This window comes from Neodiprion virginianus, chromosome 6 (genome assembly GCF_021901495.1).
Source record: "Neodiprion virginianus isolate iyNeoVirg1 chromosome 6, iyNeoVirg1.1, whole genome shotgun sequence".
In the NCBI taxonomy this organism is placed as follows: Eukaryota; Metazoa; Arthropoda; class Insecta; order Hymenoptera; family Diprionidae; genus Neodiprion; species Neodiprion virginianus.
Window position 1 is genome coordinate 5,969,602 of NC_060882.1, and position 13,280 is coordinate 5,982,881.

At 39.6% G+C, this 13,280-nt stretch overlaps 1 protein-coding gene across 2 annotated transcripts; it reads right to left on the bottom strand.

The window, feature by feature from the left end:
* Positions 1-2,905: 2,905 nt before the first annotated feature.
* Positions 2,906-12,066, bottom strand: LOC124307583 (sodium- and chloride-dependent glycine transporter 1). Of its 2 annotated transcripts, none has more exons than XM_046769411.1 (10): positions 10,952-12,066; positions 10,570-10,822; positions 9,665-9,823; positions 9,389-9,596; positions 9,017-9,188; positions 8,396-8,752; positions 8,102-8,311; positions 7,671-8,012; positions 7,300-7,546; positions 2,906-7,229 (listed from the first exon to the last, which is right to left on the bottom strand). In XM_046769411.1, exons 1-10 carry the CDS (start codon positions 11,003-11,005, stop codon positions 7,039-7,041), a joined length of 2,193 nt encoding a protein of 730 aa, XP_046625367.1. In that variant the 5' UTR covers positions 11,006-12,066; the 3' UTR covers positions 2,906-7,038. The 2 variants fall into 2 exon arrangements, with proteins under 2 accessions (XP_046625367.1, XP_046625366.1); XM_046769410.1 differs by having other exon boundaries at positions 10,946-12,066.
* Between the last annotated feature and the right edge of the window lie 1,214 nt (positions 12,067-13,280).

A 13,280-nucleotide genomic window follows, 5' to 3' on the forward strand; every position in this document is an offset into this window, starting at 1 on the left:
TTGTTCTGAGTTTCGACCGTTTCGAATTAATATTAACATTGTTGAGCGAAAAGCTGTACAGCACTTTGTGGCTGTTATATCGAGATTCGAAGTAGTGACCACCGACCTGTTGGGCGTAAATTGATCTTGAAGATTTGGAGAGGATCCGAAAGTCCGTTGCGTGAAACGGCGGCACGGTTGCCCGTTGAAAAAATCCAGAGAACAATCCTCTTGTACTACAGAGCCTGAATATTTTAAACACATAATTATAAATTATTGCACCTACATTAAAGATTCATCGACCATGTATATCAACACTTTATTAACTTCACGAATCATTGAGGATTATAACGTATACATGTAATATATATTATATTATATGTTATTCTTTTTCCATATAATATAGTACATATTTTTATTAATATACATAGATATACCTGTCTTTTCTTTGTATAGTTCGTGTAATAAATACAGTGGTAGTGATACAGTACATTTTCCCTGTCTAAACGTGGTGGTTTCGTTTATCATTCTTTGCCTCTGCACCTCTAATGGGATTCGATGGAACCCATCAAATGACTCATATACTCGTATTGGCTGAAATTATCATCGAAGCTCCTGCGGAAAATTGTACGAATTGAAATGAATGAAAGTAATAATTCAGGGAAAAAACTTGGAGAAAACTGCTTGGATAATTTGTCTCTGAAAAAATCATGATGTTAATAAAATAAGGCATAATTCAATATTTTGCTCCAAACGATTATACACAACACTTTTGCAATAGTTCGAAAGTCAAGAAATTTCAAAAACATCGTCGAAACTTGTATCGAATATGAAAGCAGAGTCAGCAGAGACGGAGACCTGACTGTACATCTACACACTGTATATTCACCTGTTTCGATCCTATATAATTACATATGTACCGAGATTTATGTATAGTATGCTTAACAACATTACTTAACAACTTGCTAGTTTACGGGTTGTTGCAACGTTACAATATATACATATAATGTATATGTATACCTTTACTTTCAGTAACGCGCGAAAAACGCATAATATACATATGTATAGAATGTCATTTGATACAAGGATATAATAGTAGGGGAGCCCAAGAGGGGATTTTGGGTGTTATTCAAGCGCGTCAGAACAATATAAGGGAGGAAACCTTGCACCCTGTTATGAACGACCACCATATATGAACCCTTAATATACAAGGGTGCGCCTAGGGTAGCCAATCAGATTAGTAAAAAAAAATCGATCCTCAAATTAACTCGAGCTCGTCAGATTAATAGAAGGTAAGTTAATTACATGGAAAAAAGCGTCAATTTCAATATTCTGACGATTTGATCATGGTATAAGAGAATAAGCGAGTAATTAGTTTGCAAAAAAAAAACGTCACCTGGAAGTATTCGAGCGCGGTTATTTTTTTTTTTAATGTGAAGGAAATCATGTAAAAATTACGGATATAATATAATCTGACGGTTTCTACGCCGTAAAAAAGCTAAAATTATTGATAAAGTGAGGTACGTGCAAGTGCTGAGAACTATGTATTTCCCACTCCGCGCCTCTCTCCCCTTCTCACTTTTTCTCTATTTCTCACTCTCTCGCACCGTCCCCCCACTACTTTCTGCGGCTGATCACAATACTACGCGGTCGTGTTCGTAGATTTGTGACGCTTTGGTTTGTTTATTGTGTTTTAAAAAAGTTAAAAGTTATTTTATTTAATAACAGCCATATTTTTCTTAGGATTGTTTTCAAAAACTGAGAATTATTAATTGAGGATATAACTAGTAATTTTTTTCAAAAAAAACATAAACAAGCAGTATTTATTTTTTTGTGAATAATTTTTAAAGTTGGTGACTTGCGATGATTCACGCGAGTGGAAGTAAGTGAGCGATAGTCGGTAAAGAAAGACAGCACTAGTGAGTGAGAAAGAAAACAACAGCCATTGACTATTGGTGTCCTTTACATGTCACGGTACTACCTTAAGCTGTCAGAACAATGAAATTCCTCCACATAATTATCAGATTATAGGTTAGCACAACAAGGACATCCAGCTGAACTGTCTGCATATAAATCTGACGAGCTTGAGTATTTCAAGGTCACTATTTTTTTTTACATTTTCAAAAATCGGCTGTGAGTTCTGACGGCATCCAAATCGTCAGTCTTTTGAATAGGATACCTTTTAGAGGTCACTTAACATTCCCCCTGAATATCTGACGAGCTTGAATAACTTTTTTTTTTTTTCATTTTCTACCCCTTCGTGCTGCCACCCCCGACTTGTAAGCCGTCAGATTAATACTTCTCTGTTACCGGAAGCACATAGGGCGTATACGATATTAATGTCTGACGCGCTCGAGTATTTCTTAATAACAAATTTTTTTTACATTTTTGAAAATCAGTACCTACTTTCCCCGGCAGTAAAAGAGCATATATCATATGAACTTTTTTTCTTTTTAGTATCTAATCTTTATGATCCAATAGGTTCTCGCAGCGCTCGAGTGACTTACCATTTAGCCTCTTTTCCTCCCCTACTATAAGGTGATTGCAGATATTATTGCGCTCGCTCGAATTCAGCAATATAGCTGCTCCTTTCGTCTTCGTGACAGTGAAAAAAAAAAAATGGAACACGAGCTGGCATTCTATGTAAACATTGACGATGAAATCCCCCGCATACTATATACATATGTAAATATGTGTTAGCATGTGTTTGTGTACATGTATTAGACCGCCTCAAAAAGAAAAAATCAATTTTTTTTTCGATCTCCCGCTTCTCGAATCGACACGTAGCAGAAAATTTTTGATCGCACCATAATATCCCTCTCGCACTCATATCTCAGTTAATCCACCTTTACAGAGTATTCAAAATTTAAATGGAAAATTTTTATTTAGACAAAAAAAAGTATTCTGTAAATGAGTACTTTTTTTGGAAGATTCAAAACCTGGCGCATGGACATGTTCAGTGTAAAAATAGTATTTATCAAGACAAAATATTTTTTATTGCTAATTTTATTTTCCCGATAGACAGGCACATCGAGTTCGGTTAATTGAATGAATTTAATGTATTTCATGTATTTGAGAGATGTTATTCAACGGTTTACTGTGGCACAGTCGAGGAAACTGGGCGTTTATACTAGGTACCCATTTTTCAAAAAGATGAAAAACCACGCTTTACGCAATCTTGAATATCTCGAAGATCGTGCGGTTGAAAATTTTCTACCACGCGCTGATTCCAAGAAAATATATAAGTTGTCAAACCCTACCATACAGAATTCCGTCCGTTGTACAGAAAAATTATTATCTCCCTCCAACCGTTAGAATTGGATTTCTGACGTGTCAAATGGCGAATACAAAAACTCAATTCGGCACCGTTTAAAAAAATCACACGGCGATTTCCTCTCACTACCTTCAATATTATATTATAAACAATGTTTTCATAGAGTAAGAGATCGAAAAAAAAATTAAGGTTTTTTTTTGTTGGCAGTATAATGTGTATATATATTATATTTCTATTGTATGAGTATTTATTTATTTGCATCTATAGTCTTCATTCGTTCGACGGTTCTTCAACGTTTTCGTCGTGCCTGCACTCGTCAAAATATCGCGCTCAAATTCGTGTTCTACTGTTATCAACCAAACCGCCGGTTATGGTATTTTTCCGCAGTGTTTCAATTTTAATCACGGGTATAGAACAGTGAGTTAATTACCTGGATATTAGTTAACAATAATAGGTACAGAACAACGATAACTCTATTCGCATTAAAGAATCACGCGGATTATATTATATAAATAATAATTACCAATTTGATCATTGTCAAACTTAGGAAACATTTTTATACTTAAGTCACATATTGCACGTGAAACTGCCAAGCTACGTTGGACTTGATTGTAGGAGCGACCATAACGCTGGGGAATCAACTTATACTTATAGACAATATCAACTCAAACTACGTCCATGATCTTAATTACGTTATTTCGCATTTTTGTAGATAATTAAAATTTCTAAATATTCAACATAGAGGTATATATGTATGTATAATATTCAATTCTTCTACAATATTAGTGTATGTGTATACATATAAGGTACATCTAGATCTGGACAATTCCGTATGCCTTTTGTCAACAGTTATGTGTATATACTCGTATATATATATATATATATATATATAAGTTTATACTTAATGTAGTATACGTATATATGTATATATGTATACGTTGTAAAAAAGTTTGGTACAATTTTGTGATGATGAGGATTTTTATGTCAATTTTAACTATTTCAATTTGTTTTATAAAACAGACCTTCTCCGATCAGTTTTTATTTTTTCGATTCGTTCTGCGTGTTTTAACCTTTGAATCGAAGTCGTAACGCGGTATTACATTTCTCAATAAATTAAAAATAAAATATCGACAAACGTGTGATTTTTCGCTTCCACGCTAGTACAGCACCAAAATTATTTACAACGTATAATGTATTCGAAATATCTAACCATCTGGACTTTGTTCGTTATACTAACATCTGTAATATTGTAAGTCTAACAAAATACTGTTTTCATCTCTGCAGGTCACCGCACCGATAAATTACACAACCGCTATGTTATATACTTAATTTCTATACATGTATAATACGATTAATTATTATTGTTACCATTTTTGTTTTCACTATTATTACTCTCACTATTATATCATCATGATCGTGATCATCGTCATCATCATCATCATCATTATTCTTGTCTTTGTTGTTGTTGTTGTTGTTGCTCTTGTTGTTATGATTATCATTATTGATGTTGTTGTTTTTATCATTATTATCTTACACATAAGCGCGTGCAGAGGGGACGCTAGCACCCAAGATATAGTACATAGTTATAGGTACGTACGACTAATAGATCTATGATTGACTATACATACATATTCTACATGATTCTCGATATCTTCACGTTTTTCATTCGACAACTTATCGAAACAGAAAAACGTGCTACAATATTAACATGTCCCCGTATACACCTAATGATTTTCTGAGATTTATTGACTGGACGCTCTGATTGAGTTTGATAATTATATGATGTATACAGTGAGGGATAAACGCATTCGTGCATTTAGTGTACTTACCATAACGGCTATTTGCCTGCGCAACATAAGGTAACAAGTCCGATTCTGTATGTTTGTTTACGTTAGTGTCAAATTGAATTTAAAAAAATTAATTAATCAAAAAAATTATTCCTCATTTTATTTAAATTTATTTGCCCTACGAATACTTTTTTGCCTCACTGTATATATCACATTATACATATATTACGCATTAACATGTACTTATTGTACGATATTTTTTTTTTTTTTTTTCACAGTTTACTTTTAAATTTTTTAATCAACTTCATGATTTTGTTATAGGTATGTCTTCTGATATATTTTTCCAAGTATAACTAATAAATTATGAAATTTCCAATTCATTTCATTTTTTCACTCTTCCTTCTGATACAGTTTTAGTTTTGTTTTAAATTATAGGGACTCATTTTTTTTCTATATCTCAGCCTCAAAGATAACAAACTATATATATATATATATATGTATATGTGTAAACTCTGTGGTTTGTATAATGTATATGTGTATAACATCCACGATAATTACGACGACAATTAAATCATCTTAGTGCTATTTTTTCCACATCGAACGTATTTGTTACATATTTTATGGCTGAAAGCAAATCCCGTTGTTTTCTAAATGTTTTCGAAATTTTTATCACCTTAGTACTGTTTTTTCCACATCGAACGTATTTGTAATATATTTTACGGCTCAAAGCAAATCCCGTTGCTTTCTAAACGTTTTCGAAATTCTTATTCTCAATTTACGCGTTTTGTTTAAAATTATTTGTTGGATTTCTATTATCTTTTATCTCATGTATTGATTGATGCATCAATATATTCCAGAATCTTCATATCCGTATTATACCTACGTAGGTAAATCATTATATAGTTGATAATCGACACAATAAGTCGCAAGGATTAGCCCACGCACCCAGCGCGTGCAGGCCGTAATAAAAAATAACGTATTCTTACAAATATAAAAAACATTGATACAAATATAACAATCGATATAATATATCCATATTTCACTATACGTCGTATAATAGGGGGCAGCTTTCTTTGAGAAAAAAAAAATGCAGAAAGCGATGGCGGCAATTACCGTTTACCCTGCTTATATATTTGCTTAGAAAACAAACAGCCCCTGAAGAAAAAATCTCTCACCTTGGGAAATAAGAATGCCAGAAAGTAACGACAAAATTTTTAACATAAAAAATAAAGTGGAAGATGAAAAAATTATTTCTGTACAAAATACAAATAGTAAGAGGAAAGGGCCGTGTAGAAATTTATGACCTGATTAAGTGACAGTATAATGCGAGTTGTGATCAAGTCAACCTTCAAATGAATCATAATACCTTAACATCTTAAACAATACAACTTCAACAATTCAAAATTATTAAAATCACCCCAATTTTCGGCAGAGAAAATAGCATCCCGAGATACGAGCTTCGGCTGTACTCAATATGTTGGGATTAAAAATTACTCGTTTTAGAAGTTGAACGAAATAACGATCAGCCCTATTTGAACGGAGGCTCATTTATAATGTAAATAGAGAAATTTGATTTTTATTTCTTGTACTTCTTCATCATTCTCAATCTCGCTCCAAGTTACCCGAGAACCACAATCTAATTCTAATATATCTCGCCCCGCGAATCTACGAGGATGATAACCGGCACCTAGGACACGTATATAGACACGTACTTAGATAATAATAATACCCGCGCCGGCGAGGCATTTAATACGTTCAATATCTAATTTATGGTAAATTTATGGTAAGTATACCGGCTAGCAAACCGTCGGAACTCTTTATAGTCGAGATAGGCTCTAGACGACAGGCGTCGCTATAATTTTCTCGTCTATCTTTTAGTTCAATATTTTCTCGTGTGATCGTGTTTATACATTAGTGTTTGTACGGCCTTACGAGTAACTATAATAAACAATACCAACCAAAATCGCACCTCAAACAGCGCCAATTAACAACCTTTTCTCAGACCTGCTGCGAGGTGCAGACGAGATCCGTTTTGCTCGAGTTCTTCAGTATCGAGGGTCCGGGTAGCTTCGTAGCAGTAACAAGCCCGGGACACGTGGGCGGCTGAACCATCGGCTTCCCGTTCACCAAGACGATCGTGTCCCGAGCCGAGTCGAATCCTCCGGACGAGGATCCTCCCGCGCCATTTCCTGATCGAAGGAGAAGTGGAAAAAATATTGCCAGAAAAATGATCACCAACCTTATGATTCTGGCACGTACCCCGTGTAGACAAGGGTGGCGAGGTACGCGCTTGCGTCCTGGACGGTGTCGCCGGGCCCCAATCGGGGGTCGGCTGCAGCAGGGCCCGAGCTCGGCACCAAACGGAGGGCCGAGAACGTCCCTTAGACTTCCCGTCGGCGTCCACGTCGCCGAGATCGTCGACCTCGTCGTCGTAGTCGTCGTCGTTCTCGTCGTAGGGGTATTGGGAGCGTTGACAACGCCGACGTTGACGTCCGCGTAACTGGTTCTGAAATGGAGACGAGTAACGCTCGAAAAAACGAAGTCCTATCGAGATCGGAATCGCGCTGTAGGACCTGTGACACTGGTTTTAACTGCGATCAGGAATATGGATCAGGTCTACGTCAACTCACAACGGCTAGTCCGACGATGACGAGAACTGGCAGCAGACCGACGGCCCATCCGACAGCATCGGCCCACCGAGGGTAGATGTAAGTTCCGTAACTCAGAGGCTCGTACTTTACCCAGTTGAAGAATAATATGAAAAACAAAGCGGCCGGAGTAACGACCTTCCACATCCAAGTCCAGAAGAAGCGCCAGCAACGACCACGAGGCCCGATCATCTGCTCAACATCGTCGAGAAACCGATCAGCCCCGTAGACCCAAGCGACGAGAATGCACTCGCCGATGGCTATCAGAAGGACCGACCAATTCGCAGCGTATTTGTCCATCAGCTGCAGCCAGTACATGCCAGCCTGTCGATCAAAGTAAGAACGACGAGTTGGTTGGGCCGTATGAAGATGTAATTCTTGTACGTGTAACGTAAGTTTAAAAGAAGACGTACGTTGGTCGTGAATATCAGTCCGCCCGCGTATCCCAGAATCGCGGCGCCTAGGACAACCCAGAACTTGTAGTTCCTGAGGGCCGGGACGCCGTCGAGGATCGCCGTTGTTACGGTCTCCATCAGGGCGAACTGCGAGTCCAGACCCAGGGTTAAAAGCATCACGAAAAATAGGAGAGACCAGAGTGGCGCAACCGGGAGTCGAGCGACGACCTGCGGTTGTTAAGACAGCATCATTGTTACACCGCCGTTTTAGCGAATGAATTTTTTACTGATACGACGATATCGTTCATCTACCTCGGGATAGACTATGAAGGCGAGTCCAGCACCCTGGTCGACGACTGAGGCGACCGGCACCTTGAGCTCGTTGGCGAGGAATCCGATTACCGAGAATATAACAAGCCCGGCAAAAAATGAGGTACCGATGTTGCTCACCGCCACTATGAGCGAGTCCTTGTAACAATTGTTGGTGAATTTGTTGTAGGAGCTCAGGGTGATCAGTCCTCCCCAAGCCGGGCTCAGGGCGAAGAATATCTGAACCGCCGCGTCGCCCCAAACCTTTGCCGACGCCAGGCGTCGCCAATCCGGAGTCAGGTAGAAGAGGATCCCCTCACCAGCACCCGGCAAAAGTATTCCCCGGATGAAAAGGGCGATCTGTACAACGTTTAATCGTATTTAGTGATATTCCTTGTAATTTAGTAGTTTAATAGCTGAATAAAAATGATCCTTCGCGAAGACGTAGAAAAAAAAATAGTTAACGAGGAAGTTATCGGGTGAGAATAAAATGACGAGAACAAGGTAATCTCAAGATCTGTGCAAGAGTTAAAGTTAACTACACGATAGTATGTTATATAACATTATCTGTGCGATAATCTATATGAATGAGGACGAGCTTAACCGAGATATTAGATTACTTGCCAGAACGACGTACGGGAAGAGGGCCGTGAAGTAGACCACTTTTCCAGAGCTTTGAACACCTTTACTGAGGCATAGAAAGACGATCACCCAGGCGAGGAAGAGGCACACCGCCAAAGGCGGGCGAATCGAACCCGTCTCTTCGATACCAACGCTCAAACCCAAGACATGGTTGCTGCAAACACAAAGTTAGAAAATTCGTATGAAAAACAAAGTTGTAAATCCATATTTTCGGTCATTCTTCTACAATGTTTTACAACGTTAAACAGTGTTCACAACCGCAAATCAAGTAATAAGAAGTACCGAAAAAAACAGGCGGAAACACAATGGGATGACTAAAACCGAGATGAAACGATGATACAAGTATGTACTAACTTGAAGTACTCCTCCGCCGGGGGCCGTCGGACGGTTGCAGTTCCATTTTCCACGTCAAGAACAATCGCGGTTAGCTGAGTACTATTCAGACAGTTTCCCCTGAAGTAGGTTGTATTTTGTCGGGCACAATTCTCCGCAGCCTCGGGGGTATAACAGTCTTGGGTGCTCCAGGCCGGGTCGCAGTAAGCCCACGGCAGAACACCGGCACCTGTGGAATTGCATAACATGGTTGGCTTACACTGGACTCGAAAAATAAATAAATATCTCAACTCTCACCGGCCACGGAGGCAAACATGTAGTAGAGTGTCCAGGCGATAATCAGGTTGTAGTACAGCATCACGATTGAGCTAACCAGGACCATGCCGTAACCGAGACCTCGTAACAGTGGGCAGAAGCGTTTGTAAGCAGCCACAGGACCCAGGCTTGCGTATTGACCTAAATTAATAACTCCGTTACATGTAATCACAAAAGCATGAAATTGCGCAAGGTCTTAAAAAATCTGTCCTTCGTGTGGTGAAAATTGTTTTTACAAACGCTTTGTGCAAAATATTTCAAAAGTTTTCATAACTTGCAATTTTTACATGTAAAAATTTTTTATTTTGACAATTTGAAAATGAAATCGTAGTGCTACGAGACATTAGACCTTTTTTTTTGATTCACTCTTAAAATTTCACCTGTAGTACTTTCCACCAGAGTTCCCGACTGATGGAAACTATTTTTCTTCTAAGTCTAAATTATCTGTCATACGCCACATTTCCATTTATTTTACACGTATATTTTTATCAATTTCACTCAACCCCGTCATACTTGATTTACGCGATACAATCGGCAGTTAACGCTTTGAATAATTACAACTTTTAGCATCACAGAGAAATTAAGACAATTCTGTAAGTGAAGATTGAAAAACGCAGTAGGCAAAACTTTCAACAAATACAGAACATTGTTGAGAAATACAAAAGAAAAGAGTTCGCCGAGTTTTTTTAGAAAAATTTCTTCTCACATTCTAATGTCTCCGAAATTTCTTCTGATATATATGAGTTATTCGCAAACTTGCGGATCATATTGCAAAAGGTTATATAAAAAAACATCACCAGCGCGACAATCAGAACATAACGCTAAAATTTCTTCCGCAACCAATTGCATTCAAGTTTACTGTTTTCTTGTAATAAATTTTTTTTCACCTAACGAAAGCTCCATGAACATAAGGGGTAGTCCAGCGATGATCAGCATGACGGTAAACGGTATCAGGAAGGCACCACCACCGTTAGAGTAGCAAAGATAGGGAAATCTCCACACATTGCCGAGGCCTACGCTGTAACCGAGGAGGGACAGAAGGAAGTCAAACTTCCCCGTCCACGTGCCTCGCTCAGGGTGATCCTCCTCGGCGCCCTGAAGGGGGGCTTGGCTATTGGCCACTGAGTATTTGTCTTCATTCTATGTTTTCCAGATTTTCAACGGGTGAGCTATTAGTCACATTTTATTGCGGTTCTTTGTTTTCGATAGGGGGATACGGGTTGTAGGGCTATAACGCGAAGGGTGATAATAATCGACACGCACACTTACGTCCCAGGAGTCGAGGTAGGGACGCATCCGGGCCGGCGAATCCTCCATTATCATCTTCGGAAATGAGGCGCTTCGATCCGTGCCAACGCGATGATCAATCGCTCACCTGGCCAATAGCGCGAATCTTATCCATCGCATTTCATACTCGTTTTTCCCGCTGGTTGGCATGGCCACTTGAGCGATTACAGATCCCCTTTCGTTATTCGCGAGGTATTCAGTTTTCGCACCATTGTCGTCGTCATCATCTGGTGGAGGCACGCGACACTTTCTAAAGCCTCGCAAAAGCTCCTCATTATTTTCAACACGCGAGAAAACCAGCTATCAATGACAATACTCGTATTTTACCTTCCTCGCTGTAAATCTCAACAACGAACTCGAGCCGTACCAACAAATTCAATCAAATACCGAAGATATTTAAATTCTCAAATATCCTCAGCTTACAATCGATCCAGCCCCGTTTGGCCAGTTGAAAATTTGAAGGTTTCGCGTACCCAGGCAGCGGCGGCGAGCTTCCGTTCAGTTATAAATCGTTAATTCGTGCAGCGTTCGGACGGGATGAATTCGAAAAAATATACAAACTTTAGCGGAGTTCCGCGGGCGTTTATCGCCGTCAAATTACATAACGCCATCGTCTGGTCACCGCGGGCTCTGACACGACTGGTTCGAAATAAATCACGGACTAAGTTCCGTTCTCCCACGGGATGAACGGGAGATCATCGCGAGAGAACTGGCGAAGCACGCGCGTGTTGCGCTGGCGCGCGCCTACGGAGCAGCCACCCACGCAACCACGCACGCACGAACGCAGCACAAGTCACAGATCGCGCGATACCAGGCGTAAATTGTTAGGCTAAACAATACGGATCCTTTCCCTTTATCGTATTCCATCTGCCGTTACACAGGCAGCGCAATACGAAATCAGATGAAAACTGAAATTTACGACAAATTCCCGAGCCATCGGAGTCGCGAACTAGCTAACCAGCCCCCCTCTTTGATCCCGACGCGCGATGCTGACTGTCAAATCGATATTGCCGCTCCTGCGACCTACCTTTCATCCCACCTTCCCTCAGGACCGCCACAAACACGGCAACTTGACGCTCGCGTGTACGTCGTTTATCAGTCTCTATATGTGTTGGTGTTTTCGATACACACGTTTACGCGGAAGGCGAGATTTGTGGAATGTATAGCCGCGAATGTACGTATAGGTATGTATGTATATACGTATACGTATACATTAGCATATGGCCGGGTGGTTTGCCAATTTCTAGTCTTTAGCCCTTTCCATCACCGTCAGCAAAATTCCGTTTCAAGTAGGCAGGTATCAGAGAGAGAGCTTGTTCTGGGACCGAGATGGTGGTGGGAGGAAATTATCGACAATGGTTGTCGAGGGCGAATCTCTATAGATGATTCTCATCGCGCTCGGGCGTAAGGACCTTCGACATTATAATTTTACTCGTATATAGAGCGGCGCCGAAAGATGCTGGATCGATTTAAAACGGAGAACTCCACCCAGGGGTTGGGGAAACGACGCGTATACGACCGGGCTTTCGACTCAAGTCGACCCTAGTCTCGACCACAGCCTCTCGAAATCCCACCCCGCAATCACGATCTTCCGTAACTTACCTCTCCCGGTATCTAAGGCTCGACCTTCATACGCTAATTGATCCCCGCTAGCTATCGCATTATTCAATTAACAGCCAGTTTACACAGAATATCTTTTGTGAAGATTCATCCCGTTCTATAAAGATGATGATAAAATTCTCACCAAAGTTTCTGTCCAAATTTACTATTATAAATTGGATATTAAAATTTCATTCTGCGACAATGTTGAATTCAAAACTAGTTGTGACGATTACTGCTTAATCATAGTTCGATAATTTTGAAACAACTTTCTGTATTCATTGGAATTTTCTCAACAATTTAACTAATTTAATCTTGCCACAAACTTGAGGGAGAATTTCGTCACCATTAACACTGTTTGGCGGGGTGCAAATTTAGGTGTCACTAAAGGCATTTTTTGGCGAGCACTGGTATAACAACCAAAGTGTACCAAAGGGTACCAAACGCGTTTTCGCGACTCTGGTGCTTTCAAGCGGTTTTGGTATAACCAGAATAAACCCTACTCTGTAGCATGGTCGAAACTGGTTGAACTAGAAGCAGGGCGGTCTCTGAGCCAAAATTTAAATACAGGCGAACATACGATCGGGAATTAGACATGGAATATGTTGAGTGTATCGACGAATATGGGGAAGAAATTGTTAAATACTGATAAAACTTTGGAATTCGTTGCTACACTTGAGTCTTCTTCCCAATATTTCGCGCCTTTAATCAC